This window comes from Aythya fuligula, chromosome 2, assembly GCF_009819795.1.
Source record: "Aythya fuligula isolate bAytFul2 chromosome 2, bAytFul2.pri, whole genome shotgun sequence".
Classification (NCBI taxonomy): domain Eukaryota; kingdom Metazoa; phylum Chordata; class Aves; order Anseriformes; family Anatidae; genus Aythya; species Aythya fuligula.
Window position 1 is genome coordinate 43492212 of NC_045560.1, and position 18996 is coordinate 43511207.

At 37.8% G+C, this 18996-nt stretch overlaps 1 protein-coding gene across 1 annotated transcript in view; it reads right to left on the bottom strand.

The window, feature by feature from the left end:
- OSBPL10 (oxysterol binding protein like 10) overlaps positions 1-18996 on the bottom strand; it is a gene marked incomplete at its 5' end in the record, with an annotated part of 107545 nt that overhangs the window by 24959 nt on the left and 63590 nt on the right. Inside the window, one exon of the mRNA XM_032181021.1 lies at positions 11967-12121. Coding sequence (XP_032036912.1) covers positions 11967-12121 — 155 coding nt within the window. The remainder of the gene's footprint in view (positions 1-11966; positions 12122-18996) is intronic.

Sequence of the window (18996 nt, forward strand, 5' to 3'; positions counted from 1 at the left end):
CTGGACTTGCTCCAGAAAAGCCATGTCTTTCTTGTAGTGGGGAGCCCAAAACTGGACACAGCGCTGCAGATGTGGCCTCGTCGGTGCTGAGCAGAGGGAAAGGGGTCACTTCTTCGACCTGCTGGCGACATTCCTCCTGACGCAGCCCAGAAGGCTGTCAGTCCTCTCTGCTCTCCCCACATCCTCCAAGCCAGTCACCTTGTTGTAGGTTACCATATTGATAGAGCATGCAAATTTGTAAATCCATCCTGCCTACTCCTGGTCATGTTTTTCTGTTTGGAAATGGCTTCCAGGGTTAGTTATTCCACCATCTTCCCAGGGACTGAGGTGAGACTGTCCAACCTGCAGTTCCCCACATGTTCCTTCTTGTCCTTCTCAAAGAAAGCATGACATTTACTTTCTTCCAATCTTCATGAACTCCTCCCAATCACCACGACCCTTCAAAGATAACAGACAGTGACCCTGCAATTACATTGCCCAGCTCCCTCCACGCTCATAGATGTACCCTGTGAGGCCCCACCAATTGATGTCCTTTCAGTTTAAGTGCTCCTGGTCCTTCTCACCAAGGGTGCATCTTCCTTCCTTAGTACCTTCTCAGAGGCTTGAGATTCCTGAAGGCTGATCTTAGAGTAAGGAATAAGGCAAAGAAGACGTGGCAGAACTCAGAACTCCATCATAGTAGTAAGCACTCCACAATCATAATAAGCAGAGACCATACGCATCCTGACAGGGACACACTGAGGACTTGCACAAGACTCATAAGGCAATTCTGTGTGTAACTGGACCAAAGTATTTTAAGAATTTTTATTAAGACATAGAAAAGCTTTCAATAGTACAAGAACCGTAGTCAGGAGCAAGAGGATAACTCTCATAAGCTTAAAACATTTGCATAAAAAGGCACAATTTCATTATATTGCAACAGAATTAGCCCTTAAGTCTTTCTATATTCAAAAGAATTGCCAAATGATACTACAGAGTAACACCGTACAAAACACTTCTGCACTGAGAGAAAGGTGGAATAAATCAGTTGCAGGGCTTGTTCAGAATCAACATTAAACAGAATTAGCATTCTCAGACTAGGCAAGTAATGCTGTATTTTCTGTAGAGTCATCTGATTACAATTAGTTCTACTGGTGCACATAAAAGTCAAAGGCTTCATTTTAATTTCCAGACTCCCTTCATAATGATATAGGTTTACAAGCATCATTTACATTTGCATTTGTGTAACTTGCGAGATTGCAAACAGGTTTTCTGTGGGTGTAAGATTAAATATAACTCAGTGTAAGGCCAGAGAGTTTTAGAATATTTACACTAATGTGACAAATTGGCTCCAGACAACGTTCGCTCATCTCAACCCCAGAATTAGAGTTCTCTTTGTACAGTAAATACATTAACAATCCCCCAAAAGTGATAATAAATAATGAGCTGTCGGCTTCTTGCAGAGCTTGTCGCTGTATCAGAATTGACACAACTGTACAAAACTGCATGTGTCACACGTCTTTTTCCAGCACGTACACCTTTGAAATATTTAATTGCATTTTCTACCAGCTGTGGCATGCACCTGATAGAAAAACGTGAGCTTACTGCACCCCATCCATTACTGGCAGTGATTTGAGTTCGATTTAGCTTGTCCAGTAAGTTGCATTTATTAAACTATTTTATATACAGACTAGCATATTAATGTGCTGTGAAAAGAGTAATTCCCATATAAAACACTGAAATGAACAGGTATCAAATAGAAAATTTCAGTTGACGTTAACCTAAATATTGAAACAAACAATGCATTTAGTTCAAACACACGATAAAGACAGAAATCACTATCATCTAAGCACTTCTCTAACTTCCAAATGCATCGTAATTCACAGATTAACACGTTTAAGCTTATCCATAAGGTACCAACACTTTTTTTTTTCTTTTTTTTAAATATATCCAGCAAGCTCCTGCATCTCCTTAAATAGGCTTTTCTCCCCTTCAAGAACACTCTGAATAAAACAAAACAGAAAAGACTTGTCGCAACAGTTACCACCACGCCGTTACACAACCTAAATGCACAGGAGGGGAAAGAAGAGGGCTGGAAAAGCAGGGCTAGGGTGAACTCAGGTTATTCATTGCTTCAGCCTCAGCCTCCATATCATACGTACAAGCGGATCTTAAATGGGGACTTTAGAAAGCAGAACTTACTGCAGCTCATACACTTTAATTTCATCCTCACAAAGTTCCCTGAAAAGCAGCAAAATTAGGTGAGGCTCAGATGATTTTCTCCATCTATTCTGAGTATTTCATAGGAGCTGTCCCATCTGCTACATTTATCACCAGCTTTGGCTTTAATTGCTGGGAAAAATTTTCCACACTATTAATATACAAGAAGTCTACCACCTCAGGAGGGGGGAGACAAACCACTTTAACCACTTTTCCTAGATTTAATACCGATGAATGGAAATTAGGGTTGAGACGTTGTCTAAAATATGAATACAAATACCAGAGGATGATAATCAAATGAGGATTTTACTACTAAAAAGTAAGCATGTTATAACTTATACCTAACAGTATGGCAAGAAAAAATATCTTTCTTTTTGCTTTGCGAGTCATCTACATACAGATCCCATCAGCAAGACAGTTGATTTCTCCTCCTTCCAACTGCATGAAGGAAAAATGACATAATAGGCATATTTTCTACTTACCTAAACTACAGATACCAAGAAAAATAATCCACATGTACCTGTCTGGATAGGTAACTGCTGCATTTGGTTTTGGAGCATGAGAGGGCTGAAAATTTGTATAATCCTGGATATATAGCTCATCACTGGTAAGTAAAACCACAGAATATTTGGCAGAAAAAGTTTGCATCAGTTAATAATGCCTACAAAGGGCCCAGAAACTAATTTCTTACCAAAGCTGTTATTTGCGAATGGTAATTCAGATATCCAGAAAAAATAGCATTCTTCAAAACAGGACTATCAATTAAAATATCTCAGTTTTTTGTGTATGGATTTTTTTTAATGTATTTTGTAAGTTGTTTTCTTTTGGTTTTGTTTGTTTTCATTAGAATAGGCTACAAACATTGGATGTTCTGAATATCTCTCTGGCTAAGGACAAGCGCAAGGATGGCAGTGTGGCAATGTGGACAACCTCTCTGTCACACAGGATTTTAGATGCATCAACTAAGAGCAGTCATTCAGTCATTTACTGACTCCAGTAATACCTTGCTCATTTCAGGAGATCCTTCACTACGAAAGAAGTAGGCGAAGTCCATTGTGCAGAAATGCATCTTGATACTAATACCTAGTAAATGTAGACAAGCTGACATACAGATGATGCAAGCAGTGGGAATAATCACAAAACCTGTATCTTAGGTGACAAAAAGGTCTGTAATCTTTTCCTTCCCAGCAAAAGCAATCTGCCAGGCATCTGAAGACAAGAACATTATCTGGATATTCACTATTATGACAGCTTCACTAACACACACCTGTTATTTTTTCAGAATCTCTGGGAGCAGAGATACAAATCTTTGGGAGCTTTTATACAAAAAGAACAAACTCAGAAAACCTCTGCTCTGGAGAACTGCTTCAACTCTGACCTGTGACCATATTTGGGTGGTAAATATAATGATATAACAGTAGAGAGGAGCAGATAACAAAGAGATTTAAGAATAAAAAGCTTTGGTTTGTTGTTATGAAAAAATGCGTGTCACGTGAAACACAAGGAATCTACATCCATGTTGCATTATAGCCCGTGTAAGTCTTCAGAAAAATATACTAGAAACAAACTATGGAAGTGATTACATTTTCTTTAGAATAAAGTAATCATCATCAGTCAACATCTTTTTAAACACAGAGATCCTCAGTTGGGTTACCTACAGCACTGTAATCCTGTCATGCACTAAATCATGTTTGTTGGACACCTTTTTTCCCCTATATGTTCATATCTTCTTCATATGGAAAATTCCTCTTGCTTAGCTTCACTTCCATAAACCAAAAGCAGTCAGTACTGAAAAGCAGCTCATTTCTAAACACAGACTCCACAGAAAAGATTAAGTATCGGTACCAGTCCATGCATCTTGTGAGCATCTCTCATTAAATGAGAGCTACTGAATTACAACACTGTTTAATGTGAATCCTAGAACACCAGAGGACTTTATAGTATTGCATAAATTCTGTAAGAACTGCAAATAAATATTTTTCATCACTGGTATCATCAAAAAAAGAGGAAAAAAGTAACAGCAACATGAAGAACAAAGAAAGAAAAATGTTCAAAGAGAAAAGCCCCACTGACTTGTCCTAAATAGAGGCAAAGAAATGTGAAGGCTAGTGTAAACCTCGATTGTGAATTTTATGCTAATCTAAAAACACAAGAAAAATAGTACAGCATCACAAAATAAAGAATTCCAGCAAAACCTATTTCTAATGCTAGGAAGTCATTAGTGAAGCAAAACTTCCCAAAAGATACTCAGATTTGGTTTGAGAATCAGATTTTTAGAAGCATGATGACTATAAATACAGCATCGAACACTCCTCAAAATAAATTACTTACTATTTACAGGCTTGCAGACTACAGTGTGGCAGGACAGACTCCCAACACCAGCCAGACAAAACTTTAAGAGACTGTGAGGGGTCTGAAAGTCACGTACACCTATAATTTTGGGGAACTAAGGACAAAAGACTGCACTGAGGTGCAGGCTGGTAAGGAAGGAACACGGAAAGCATGGCAGAAGATTTTACTCTGTAGACTTCCTTCTGTATTAGAAGGTATCCTCTCTAGACTGAGATCCTTGGGGAGAAACCTGAAGAACTGGGAGCAACGTGCCTCTCATCCCCAACAAAGAAGGGAAAGACAAACACTTTTTTGGTGAGGTACTCAGCAGGTAGTGTTAGTCACCCACCATCCCGTGCAGCATGCTAGTAAGGAAAGGCATCACACTTAAATGAGCCTTCACTCACATCAACAGAATCCCTAGTGCTTTAATGTTCTGCTTTGACCAGAGAAAGGCTCAGGTACTTGTTCAGACTCCAGAGCAAGCAGTCACTGGTTATCAGAATGCAGGTCTCATATCTGACAGTTGGAAATCACTGCCTTTACAGCTTATGTCCTATAAACAATACCATAAAAATTAAAAAAAAAAAAAGTCGCAAGTCAAAGGAGGATTCATATTCTTTCTAGAATGTTTTCACACTACGTCAATTTATAAACTTAGAAAATGCCGGGAGGTCCCAAGACAGAGCATGACTCTTCTCAGAGGTGCACAGCAATAGGACGACAGGAAACAGACAAGCACAGGAAATTCCAGATAGATATTGGAAAGAAAAAATTACCACAAGGATGGTCAAATACTGCAACAGGCCATGCAGAGAGGCTATAGATGAAACAGCTGAGGCCAGTTTGGATGATGCTTCACTTAGCAACATAAAGCAATTCCAACCTGAGACAAATAGTCTTTGTAAAAGAGTTCAACCCAACTTACTGAAGTCTAATTAAGTTACTGATAGCCTTAATGAGCTGGGTAAGCTTACTAATAGACAGTGTGGCCAAGCACGCCTCTATAAACATGCTAAGAAATAAAACTGACAGCACAAAGCAAATCAATTAGCACACGACAAATCAATTAGTGCACCTTCTTGAAATAAAATTAATATTGGCTTTGGAGCTAGTTTTGCAGAGGGCACAAGTTTTATAATGAGCAGAATAAGCAATCAATCCATTTTAACTCAGTTTTTAAACTTTACTGCAAGGAAACCTGAATTCTTTATATTCCAATGATTAATTTTCATTGAAATTCACTGGTTATTGTGGAATGCCAAATGAATCAGAGCCTCATGTTTAATCAAATTAGATGTAAATTTTGTATTAGTTTCTTTTTATTTTAAGTAGAATATTACTCTTAAACATATCTTACAGATATTAGATGGAGTACATGCATTTTGGGTGTTGGACTGATTCAACAGAAATGCAAGGGCTTCTGCAGGAGATTAATTTGCACCTACCATTTACATAAAAGGTTTTGCTAGAGATTGTTTGCTGACACAGTAACTATTCCAGAAGCCTAACCAATAAAAAAAAAAAATCAAGATTAGTTAGATTATCTTAGTCATTGTCTATCAGTGCTGCTGTAGCAGGCTTACGGTCATTTAATTCTACTTTTAGTATAATTGTACATTTAATCCCTAAATATATCTTCCCTGGAAATTTTCAATTGATTATCTCAGAGTTCATTTTTCAGATGGTCTGATAGTGAATGGATTAACTGGTAACATCTTTGCCCAGAGGTTAAATTTATCTATTCAAGTCATTACAGGCCGTTTACCGTGCTCTTCAGCCCAAAAAGTACTTAATCACGCAGAAAGCAAAAAGCAGAACATGCTCAGAAATCCTGTAATGTCAGTATCAAACAACGAAAAGGGACTTTGTGATACTGCAAATATTACTTTCCCACCCTGATCTGTTTTCTTTCCATTACTGCGTTACTTTCCATTACTTGTGGCTAACACTGTATGCTCATTGCTAAGCTGATCTCCCAACATTAATTACATTTATGTCAAGGACAAAAAGGAACTAGGAAACACTAGGAAAAAATTACAGTAGGAAACAGCGTCTTGGACAGGTCTGCCAAGAGTCAGATACCTACAGAAAAGATAATATTGAATTAGAGATCACTTCTTGTATCTCGCTTAGTTTCTAAAATTACAGAAACACTTGAAATTATTTCTTAGCACACAGTCTGAAATGGCTCCAAAGGCTAAAGGGCTCTGCAGAGGATGAAATATCATTGTATTAGGATCCATACTAATTTAAAGATAGAAAACAACTTCAGCCAGAAAGAACCTATTACATGAAGAGATTAGACAAAAACAGTCTTTTAAAACGAAGAACAAAACAGTTCAGTGCCTCAGCTGAGAATAGCACAGTTCCTTCCTACAGCTGAAAATATTAAAGTTCAGATCATACAGGGGACAGAAACACCCTTGATGATCTGGAGTTGACTGCACTTGTGCCGGACTGACAGTCACTATCACAATTAAAACCTGGTTAGATAATCAGAGCTAAGCCTCGATCCTAGAGAGCTAAAACTTCAATCCTATTAAAAAGACACCTCGGTATGGAACATGTGTGCAGTTCTCACGCACACAAGCAAGAGAAAGTTTGTGACAGGAAGGCAGAGAGACTGCAGAGATGCCAGATCCCCAGGATGGTAGGAATCAGCTGGCACGGCAAGTTAAGGCATAAAAATCACATCAAGAGAGCTAAATTGCAGATGTAGCTATGGCATGATTTTTGTAATAATTCTTAACCAAACTGATAGATCTAAAGAAAATTACTCCTTCCCTCTCCGGTCTCCCATACGAACAGCCTGTTTCCCATTTGTGTTTGGCTGCCAGGGGAAGTATTTGGGCCTGCAGTCATATTTTGTTTGCTCAGGAGGGGAATTCTGACACCCAAAATGACAATTAGTTGAACTGGAAGAGCAGTGCTCACATGGAAGTGATTCACAACTTTATTCTGCTAAAGCACAAAGTTATTACAATTGAATTTATTATGAGACTCAGTATTTCAAAACTAATCAATGTCAAGGCTTTTAGAAAGAAATTGTAGAATTGTCAACCATTACATGAAGCAAGCAGGTCATTGTTTGCTGCAGACTGAATAGGGATCAAGTTCACATCACCATTCTGAATCTCGTCCACAGGCCTAGTTGGCCTGTTCTGCTTTACAGGAAAAATCCTATATAATACCTTGAAATTATAGCTTAAACCAGAAAGTTCAACCACATTCATTAGGGTATGCACTAAACGTATTTTAAGTCATCTCACACCCGACATAGAATAGCTCTGTTCAGATCAGCCCTTATTCCTACTTGTGCCTGATGTTTCAGGTAGACTGACCAAAAACATCCAGAAGTGTGAATTAAATAAAAACTTAAAGATTTGAAGTATGAAAGTATGAAAAATGAAAGATATCTTCACTTCACTGTCCGTGGCTACTTCCTCCAGTTAAGATGTCAGGCTGTAAGCTAACGCTGTCCCATATCACAACCCAAAAACGCAATTCTCATTTGGGAAGAAAAACCAGTAACACCAACAGTAACAACAAAGGAGATGACAAAAGAGGCAAGGAAATACACATGAAAATCATTTCTGCTACAAGATCTTTTATTTTTTCAGTTAGTTTAAGCAATATCTCAAATGATATCCCTATACTTAGGCACAAGAAACACCCTTAATAACAAAAGCAAGTAAACACCAACGCATTGTTTAAAAAAATAAGACTCTTTAGCTGCTACATTATTTCACCAGGGGAGAAATTCCAACCTGAAACCCTAATTGTGTGACCAACTAAAAAGAAATGTTTTCCTTCGGTTATATATGGTATCAAACTTCAACTCTTGAACTTATACCTCTAAAGAACTTATACCCCTAAAGAATGCTTATGTATTAAAGTGAAATTGCATCAGGTGTGCCTTGTTTTTTTTCTAGAGGGATATTCTAAAGATCCATGCTTTCTTCATAAACATATTAAAAAATGCAGAAAAAAACCAAGTCATTGGTTTTTTAATGATGTTTCTTAATGCAGTGCTACAAAGCCTCTACATGCTGTGCTGAGAATTAACATAACTATCACTAAATACATTCAGCAACTTGGCCATGTTGCCAGGAAACTGCTGCCAGCAGCAGCCTCCTAGATCAGGGAAGATTCCCAATAGTCCCCCCACCAGAAAATATCTTTTTTTTCCTCTTAAGATCACTGCTGATCCACATACCTAAAATGATCATTTCCTTGTAAGTAACGTTCTAGAAGAGAAGTAGACAAGTCGGTTGTTCGTCAAGGGCAGCAGCTTAATGGTGTTTTCTATTTCAGACTGCAGGTCAATTCACAATTTGTTTAGTTGGTGCATCTAATACATTACGCTGAATGTCAGCCAAAAAGCTCTCTCCCATTTCTTTGGGGTTTAGCTTCTAAGGGACAGAGGAAATAGCGTAAAAATACAAAATCCTTTCTTTAAAAAAAGTCAAGGCATGGTCAAAGAAGAAACCAGAATTAGTTTTAAGAAACCAGAATTAGTTTTGACAGCACTGAAAGACAAACCAGCACTCTCTTGCCATGACTTCTTTAAAATTAAGGATCACTTCTGACAGGGATACTTTGAAAGCTAGCCTCATTTACACACTATCAACTTATACAGAGATGAGGACCAGCCAGGGATTAAATTGTTGTTCTTTCGTGTTTGTTTGTTTTTGGTGTGGGGTGTTGGTTTTTTTTTTGTTGGTGGTGGCTTTTTCCTTTCTTTTTGAAGAAAATCATTGAGAGAACTGGGCATTGTTTGAATGACACTTGTGGATTCCTCTTTTTTCCTTTCCACACCTAAAAGCAACTACCAGATAAACAAAAAAAAAGTCAGGGTCTTCAACATCACGAGTTTCTTAACAATGACATCTAGATGCATTATCTCATTCCCTGCTGATGTCACTGCCACTACTAACAAGGATGCATCTGGACCAGGAAGTAAGTGGAATATGGTGATTTGCAGTCGCTTTTATATATAATCTCACATACTAAGTAAGTAGCACAATCACTGCTTTTTATACTTTTGAATGTAAACCGGGTACTCAGTGCCACTCTTACTCAGACACGACAGGACAGAACATATTTGAAAATATGCTGAAATGGACATGTGGAATTTTTAAAAAAGCGTTAAGTAGAACACTTTTGATAGCTTGGAAAATTATATTTAAAAAAAAGTCGGACACCACCTCGTGGGTGACTGCCTGGGTCAGGTAGCATCCTTAGCAAGATAACAATTGCTCAAAAGATTTTTCTCTTCTACAAAGGCTGTTCTTCTCCAATCCTCCATTCTCTAGTCACAGCACCAGGAAGCTCCAGCCCCGTTTGACACTTTGCTCAGGTTATACAGCTGGGTAGAAAACCTGCAGCGTTCTAGAAAAACTTGATCTCTTCTCCCAAACATCTGACCCCAGCAATCCAAAGAGTTATAACCATAACAGGGCATGATAAATTGCTAGATCTGAAGCTGAACATGAAAACAACAAAAGCCCTAACTTACGTTAGATGCAACTGTTCACCTCTTCCACAACTCCGGTTTTGTGCTTCAGTCTTCCAATAGCACACTGGTGACTTGATCAAAATTGAAAATCTATCAGGTACTTTTGAAAGAACACTTCAATTTCTGAGTCAACAGTATCGGTCTTGGGTGGCATGAAGCACACAAAGACACTGTGGAAGGGATACAGCTTTGGACAGAGCTTTCAGTAATGAATCCCCATTCAAGCCATTTTCTGGTGCAAACCCAGATTTCTGCTTGACAAATTGTACTACTATAACAAAAACTACATGTGCAAATCCAGATGCTACCTACTGCTTATGCCAAAAACACAATCCTCAGGTGAGCTTTATATAACCTAAAAATCTTTCCTTTTTTTAAGGGCTAATGCCCCAGAGGGTCCAAATGCAAGCTGCTGATTTCAGGAAGATGTCCCACAAAGTACTGAGTATTCTGTACTAAAAACAGTGTTATGCTCCCTTGCTTTTAATATTCATCTCTCCAAGGGTACTCCCTTCTCAATAAATTATGAGTTCCACGAGCAAAGCATGCGTAACTCAGTATCTCCCATCAGCAGAAGAAGGGGAGGAGCTGAGACTGAAAATATAGATAGACAGTAATTGAAAACAAGTCATAAATGGCTCAGCTCAACTGCAAAATGATCCTCTAAAAAAAAAAAAAAGAAGCTGCAATTTGTTTCATTAGATTTATCAGTGAGTAAAGAAGTAACTTTCAAAACAATATTCTTATATGTCACTTGTCTTAAGAAGACATGAGGAATAGCAGTTGACTTATATGAAAAAGAAATGACACAACCTCCTAGTAAGAAACAAATATAACTAATTTAAACATTGAGAGGACTGGACATTGTAACAGAATTTGAAATTACTGTCTAAGGACAAACCTGGAAGAATACCAAAGTAACAAGTAATATTATAAGAAATCTAGTTTAGCCCAGGATCTTTTGAACTGTAGTCAACTCAAGATACTACGAAAGAACTGCAAAACCATACAGCTTTATTGATCTCCCCAGCCATTACACATTTTGTTAAAGGCAATATATTTTAATTTAAGCCATTCCAATTGCCAAAGAGCATTCACTTGTCGTAAAGGGTTTCTTCAGCTCTCTCAAAAACGTCTTTCCAGTTCTCCAGGTCTCATGTGCTCCAGGTGCCCAACAGTCTGTGAAGTCTCAGTGTGCAGTGTTTTCCTGGTGGGCAGCACTGGTATCCAGAAGCAGACAGCAGAAGCTGGAGACGTTTGGCATGGTGAGAGACTGTCAGTGCATCAGATGCCTGATACGTAGCTATGAGCCTCCTCAAAGAGTCGATGCTTCAGAACTGCCCTTTACCAAGTAAATGCCACAAAAGCACAAATCAACAGGCTGGTGCAGGATGACGTGGGCAAGTTTTGCCCATAATCACTTAACAGAAAAAGGTGGCAGAAAGCAATACAGAGCTCTTCCACTCAGAGAATAATCAGCTGTGCCCAGAGGCGTACAAGAGCACTCAGCAACATGGAAGAACAAGTAGCAAGCAAATCTTGTGGTCATAATGTCTCCTATCTGTCTCAAACCAGCATAAAAAACAAGCAGCTCTTCCTACCACCAAGAAGATAGGTATGTATGCTGACAGACTGTTAATGGGTTTTACAACTGAGAAGGAGATTACATGCTTGCCACAGTCCACTGTCTGTCTCCAAAGTACCTCAGAGAAGCAAAAGCACAGAGCAATATGTAAACATTTTCTAGTTTTCAGCGTGCGCTTTTGCACAAGCCAGCATTTAAACAACTATTTCAAGCAAATAGGGTACCATAAAGAGAAAGCACAGTGAGTTATTAATACAAGCATCCACTGTCCCACGTGGTTTGCATCTAATCTATGTCAAGTCTCAGATACAACAGAAATGGCCTGCTTACCTCAGTATTTGGCTGTAGTGACTGTCCATCTTGGCTTGCAGATGGTACTATTGCCCACGTAATGTTGGCACTAGCAGATGATAAGGAGCTGAGGGCACCATTTTTCAGTTGCTCTGTGGAATGTGACTTGGGCCCAGGCCATCCCAGGATACCTTCTGAAGCAGAAAACAGATGTTAACTTACAAGAAGCAGATTAAAGATTTTTTTTCCATTCCTCTCATCATTTGTTCATATTAATGAACCTGTTTTCTGTTCCTATGTTCAGCTTTACTTCAGTAACAAAAATACTCCAGCACCTCCTATGCCAATTTATCTTTTTTTTTTTTTTTTTTTTTTTTTTTAAGTCAACGAAGGAAGATTTTACATTATTCCTACCAGACAGAATTATACATAAAGGTTATACAAACTGACACACCCTGTTGATTAAAACAAGCAAGTATACTCTACCCAGTGTTAGAATAGTTAAGAAGCTATCCAAGTCAATATTCCTGCACCTAATACAGTGAAGATATTTACCATATCTTATAAACATAGATTGGTACCAGAAGAAAAGTGCCTAACCATTTAGTTTTTGCATCAGACTCCAGTCCAAGGACTAGTTCAGGTAATATCCTGTCCACTCCTCCCATTTATTCTGCCTGAAACCAGAGTTTCAGAAATAAAGTACAGCTGCTAAGTGAGTTTACTAGAACTAAAGCTCTTCCTAGATTAAGTGCTCAAATGTTTAATCTCTACTAAGATCATAATTCAGAAGAGTTCTCATTAGGAAGATACACACTAAATATGAATCAAACAGAACTAGATATCAGAAAAACCTCTATTGCTGGGGACACCTGATTCCCAGGACAGGCCAGTATTTAGGGAAGATAACACAGAAAAAAAACGATCAGCTAGGAAGGCTCAGTTCCTCCCTCACTGCTCTAAACACAGTATCACCCTTCAAATCAGTAGCCCTCAGCATAGGGCTTAAATTTCAGCTATTAATTACATGCTGTTATAAAATACAGAGATATGGATAAGAAAATTGCAGCTTTTCAGTCATTACCATGATATGTGTATGAAAACACAATTAGTGCCACCAGGAGAATCTCTTTCTCTCATCACTGCCAACGTTTTGAGATGATCCCAATGAACACTATTTACATTAAAGAACATGCAATTTCTCCTTCTTTATCACCAGTGGTTAATTGTAAGATCCTAGAGGTCGCCTCTAATTAAGATAAATGGTTTGATCCGGTGAGATGATGCTGTGTACTGTTATATTCTCTTAACATTTGTATTATTAAAAATAGGTCACAAATCCTATAGCTGAAATCTTCCTAAATTCCAAAGATAAAATAATTACAGGACATTCCTCTCAGCTAAAATGGCACTAAATTTTGATGGCATGATAAAGCTTCAGGTCTACTTGCTTAGTGTGATCGTGTGGCACCAACTTGTGAATAAACTTTAAGCAAATAATGTAAAATGATTTTCAAAGACTGGAGAAAATGGAGAAAAAACATCTTTTTTATAATATTTATTTCACATAATGACTTAAATTTCCCACTGACAAAAGAACATCTTTGTGTCTCTCATATTAGGCCTTTATTTTATATACTGCAAAGGCTTTTGGGTTATAGTAACTTTGAGGACTATGGCAGTAGATGTTTTTAAGTCCAGACTGAGTTGTGCAAACCACGAGAGAGAAAATAGTCTCTTTGTTTGACTTGCCCTACACATTGCTCTTACATATCATGAAGCCAACATCTTATCCCATTCCAAAAACATAATTAAATCTACACATGGTAACAGCATACGTGGCAAGACATGAAGAGTTCTGTGACTACTCATAGTTTCTCTTTAGGTCTTGAACAGCCATAAAAATTAAAAAAAAAAAAAAAAAAAAAAAAGAAGGATAACCACAGATCCCTCAAAACAAGGTCTGATTCAGAGGATAATCTGAAGATACTTCAGGCAGATCCAAAATGGACCGTCACTCTGCATGGGAGGAAGGAAGCATACCTTCAGCATTTAGGGATAAAACTAAGTTAGAAAACTTCAAATAAAGAAGTTTGTTCCTTGGAGGGAATTCACAAGGCTGTACATTGCTAAACTTGTTTCTTTTATTTCTGTCTTTCTGGTGTTAATTCATACAGATTTCAGAGAGGGAACAGAAAAATAAAATAAAATCAAGAAAATAAACTTGTTTCACTTCAGCAAAGAGTTTTATGGAGCATACCTATGCTTCTCATTCTTCATTACTTTGCAGTAAGTAATCTTGGTCTATTTTTCTGTTTCTCCCTGTCAAACAGCTGAAAAGTGAATTATTATCGTTATTTTCCCATTACAGAAAAACTAAAAAAAATTGGACTGACTGCTCTTTATGCAACTCTTTGAAAATACATCATCCACTCATTTCCTTGGGCTATCTGTTTTCTCTCTTCATACACAATCTGTTTGGCCTTTACTTTTAATTAATATATTTTTTTAATAAATTCGTTTCTGTAAATAGCCACAAGTGAAAGCCATTTGAATAAACACCTTGCTTCAGGGGAAATTTGCAAGCGTGAACATTTACTTAGCCATCATTTACATATTTTTTTAAAAACACTATATCAGTTTTGCTCTTCAGTACAAACACACCTAGTAAAAAGGCGATTTACTCCTTCATCTTTCTCCCCACGTTTTAAACCCTCTCACAGAACTAGAATCTGTTAGAAGTATGCAAGCGTGTTTTTCTATCTGTCCCAGGGGCAGCGCTATCTCTTGCAGAAGAGTATACCTTGTCAGCTTAATCAGTTTTTTTAAGCAGATCTTAACTATACCTTAGGAACTAGCCAACACCAAAAGGATGCTAAGATGTAAGGTCCAAAGGATAAAGCACATCTGCTTCTCAAACACCTCTTCACGTAAGAAAAATCCTTGTGTTCGAGTCTGCCTGCCTGGAACCAGACTACTCTGCAGAGCAGACGTATGCAGTAAAAAGCAGTTATACACCACAGAAACCTAAATTAAAAGTCAGCTCTCTGAGCAAGTTGAAAAAATTCCAAGCCCAGTTCCTAAGTGCCATCAGGGAATATCTGACAATCTTTAATCTGCAAATCTGCTCTGAGGCGGCAGCATTCTTGTTTCATCCCAAGGGAGTTGCCATATACCCAATATAGTCCCCTACTTCCCAGACAAAAGCAAAGCGTGAAGAGAGAATTCATTAGAAATAATCTTCAAATCAAGTTAAGATCAGAATAAAACCTCTATACAGAGAAAGAGGACACAAAAACATAACTCCTACTCTACTCACATATCAGTTGTACACCAGAAACAGTCTCATGTGTGCTAGTAGAAATTACATTTGCCACAAACAGTATAAGTAGTTGTTATCTATTTATTGAATCAAATTATTTTATTGGAATTTATCCTCCTTTCCCCAGACTAAGCAGATATCTGTGAACAACATGATCCACCCCAGCAGAACTGCCATCTTCACTGCCTTATGGTGTACTAGATTTTCTGTCACGAGTTCATTACCATTCTTCTAAAGACTTCATGAAACAAATAAACAAAATAGTATGAGAAAAAGTTTAATCTTCAATGTTCATTAAGAACGGGAAGAAACTGCTGTCACTGACTGTTTTTAAGAAAGATTGTTGTTCTGTTCTCAGTCCTTGCCTAAGACAGCAGACAGAAAGGTAAATTCAATTCTTATTTGATGCATTTCATCATTCTAAAGAAGTTCTCCAGGAAGACATTCACAAATGCTACTTTATTATTTGCTTTACAACTATAAAAGGCATCACGCCAATTAAAACAAAACATCTGTTTCTGTAGTAAACTTTGCAGAAATTGGAAAGGATGTACCAAATACACTATTAGTAAAATCAACCAGATCTCTGCCACCTGCATGGTGCTGGTTATATGCTTCCAGGGGAGAAAAACAGCCTAATTTCCCTGGAAGTTCAGTGTATATGTATACACAAACCTGCAGTTCTCATAGAAAGTACCCCAAAAAGAGCTTTCTTCCAGCCCCTCGACACCAATTTCCACTACAATGAACAGGCAGCAGATAAACCCCAACAAGACAGGGAACATATCTACACAAGCACAGCACACAGCCACAGCCTGCTCTCCTTTCCCTATGGCAATGCTACAGCTCACAAAAACCACCCATTTCAGATGGCACGACAGAGAGCATCCTCCCCAAGTGCCCTCAGGAGAAATGGGTTTCCCCTTCACAGTTGCACACAGCAGAAGGGAGGGAAATTATCCCCAAAGAGGAGGTTTGGAGTAGATTTTTCCAGTTAAGCATCATGGATCATTTTCTTTCTTTGATTCCAGTTTCCTAGGTATCCAGTGTACCTTCACACTACGTTTTCCTATAACTGATGCATGAAACATGCTTAACACCTACCTCAATTCTACAACAAAACTTTTCTATTTTTAAGTCCTCTGGTCTTGGCTTACAGACTAAAAAAAAAAAAAAAAAAAAAAAAAAAAAAAAAAACCATTTTTACCCAGCACAATCGTAACCTAACATTGATTGCTACAACTCTTACAACATACTGTAACTACACTGTAACAAATATTCCCTTAACAATTCAACACTAGCCCTCCAGGAGAGACCAAAATTAGATGTGTATTCCTTCCATGGCCAGGGACAGACACAACAGTTTTACTGAATCCTACAGGATGCTCAACGAGCAACAGCAAGCTGCACATCTGTTTTTCGGATTAGAAGAACAATGTTGTATTTGCAAATGCTGCGCAAGGACTAGAAAATAATGCTATCTTTCAAAAAAAAAGAAGAGCATATAAGGAATCACGTATTAGTATACACAAAACAGCAAACTGTTTTGGTTGGTCTCAACAGAAGCAAATCTAGAGCTGATATATTTAAGGGGAACCTGACTACGTGGAACTCAGTAATTTACACAGGTAATAACTACTTTTTTCTCCCATCTTTCCTCATCCTTTCCTGCCCCCCAGGCATTCAGGGGGGAGTTGGTGGTGGCAGGAATTGAGCAAGGAAGAGGATTCCCCTGCACAATTTTCTCTCCTCTTGCCATCTGTACTACAGAAGAATCCCTATTTGTCATTTGTCTCCAAATTAAAAGCATCTAGATTTTCTTTCCTGTACATTTATTTGCTCAAAAGGAGGCACCAGAGAACCCGGTAAAATAAAGTTCAAATACATCCCCCTCCCAGACTCCAGAATCATCTTCAATCCATTTCTTGCCATGGAAGAAAAAAAAATTTTTAAGCAGCATTTACACACCCAAATGAACATCAGAAAATACATGGTTTTGTTGTTGTTGTCTTTTAAAGGTAAACTAAAAATAACTCCTCAAAGGAAAAAAAAAATATATATTCTATGACACACTTCAGAAAAGTGATAAGTGAAAATTAAAAATATATGAGGGAATTCCTGTCTGGGACATCGTTTATTCAATAAATGAGCGTCTGATGTGAAACGGTTTAAATAAGGGATTTATCTGCACAGGCTGCTGACTGCAAGACAGGATTCTATTTGCCAAGGTATTAAAATAAAAAGCAGACCTAAAACACAGCATAAGGTGATAAATCAGCTTTAAAACAAATTACTTGAGTTTGCTGCATTCTCAGTTTGGGACAGGAGGAAGGATGTTAACCATAGTAGTCAACAGGCTTTAGAGACATTCTTCTGCCAAAGGATACACAAGGAAAAAAGTAACACCAAAAGTTTTGAAGTTTACATAGAGACAAGGTTTCTCTGTTGCATTTTTATTTAAAAAGCCACCTGCTTCCTGTCTGCATGCCAAATAAACCTGATCTTCTCGCAAGGCACACGAGCATTTGCTAATGCTGATTAGCAAATGCTATACACTACACTACTAGGTGACATCCTTGGCCAATTGGAAAATCCTTGAAATGCTTCTTCCTCCTACAAAAAAAAAAAAAATCCCAAACCCCAATGAAACTCCTAAGAATAGGTGCAATCCCTCGTTTTCACCTTACACTGTATGTAACCAATACTTTCATCTAATAATACCCTTCTCCAGCACATTTTCAATTAAAGAAAAAAAATTACAAAGCATTTAGCCAGAGATCAATGCATAGACTTTTAATGGAGACAGCTAGATATGAATTTGACATTGTTTTACCCCAAAGTAGAAACACAGACAGAATTTTTGCTTCACTGGCTGTTCTTGTTGATGCACGTCCAAAATCGAGCACTAACAAAAAGAGAATCACAAAAAACCTTTCCTTGAATCTTTACTGTGGGAATGAAACATGTGTTGACTACCCTTCAAAAAAAGATTGAAGATTTCAGTTTAATCTTCATAACTGCTTGCAGACTTGAGATATAAGACTGACAACTTGCGAGAAACATGAAGAGCTCAAAATCACTTCTTCCTTAAACTATTTCACGCCAAAACATGTCATAAAATATTTAAAGTCAAGACCCACATATTCTAGATACTGGATCAGATCTATCTAATCACACGACTGGAAAACAAAACAATAAAAAAGTTACCTCAAAAGTAGCATTTTTTTTTAATTTTTAAAAAGTTACAGTCTACAAATCTGTTTAAAATAGCTACTATTTAATAACTATCTTTGCGAGTGCATTCTCTAAGTATTATGTGAGAAACTCTCAGCTACTTTAAGTCCTTGCTGTAGAAGCATTCAGATGGCAAGGCCTACGGTGCACAGAGGGAAAGTTAACAATCCATGCACAACTGGCCATAATGACTTCAAGAACAGAAGCAGGGTAAAGGTACAGAGAAAGTAGATACTATCTACTCTTCTGGCAGTTCTTTGTATTTAGGACATAATAGCATGAGCATTTCATTCTGAAGGAAGGTGAAGTCAAAGGTAAGTTTAATTTAAGAAAGTGAAGTCATTGCTTATTTCTCACACTCTACAAGGGAGTGCTGCTCTGCTTTGTTGGACCACCTTCATGAACTGTAGGCTAGAGGTAAGTTATCAAATTCCTACCTTGTCTGTCTGTGCAACAGCCTGAGGATCTTGTCCCCATTGCCTTTCCACAGGATTTATTGAACTAGAATCTTTG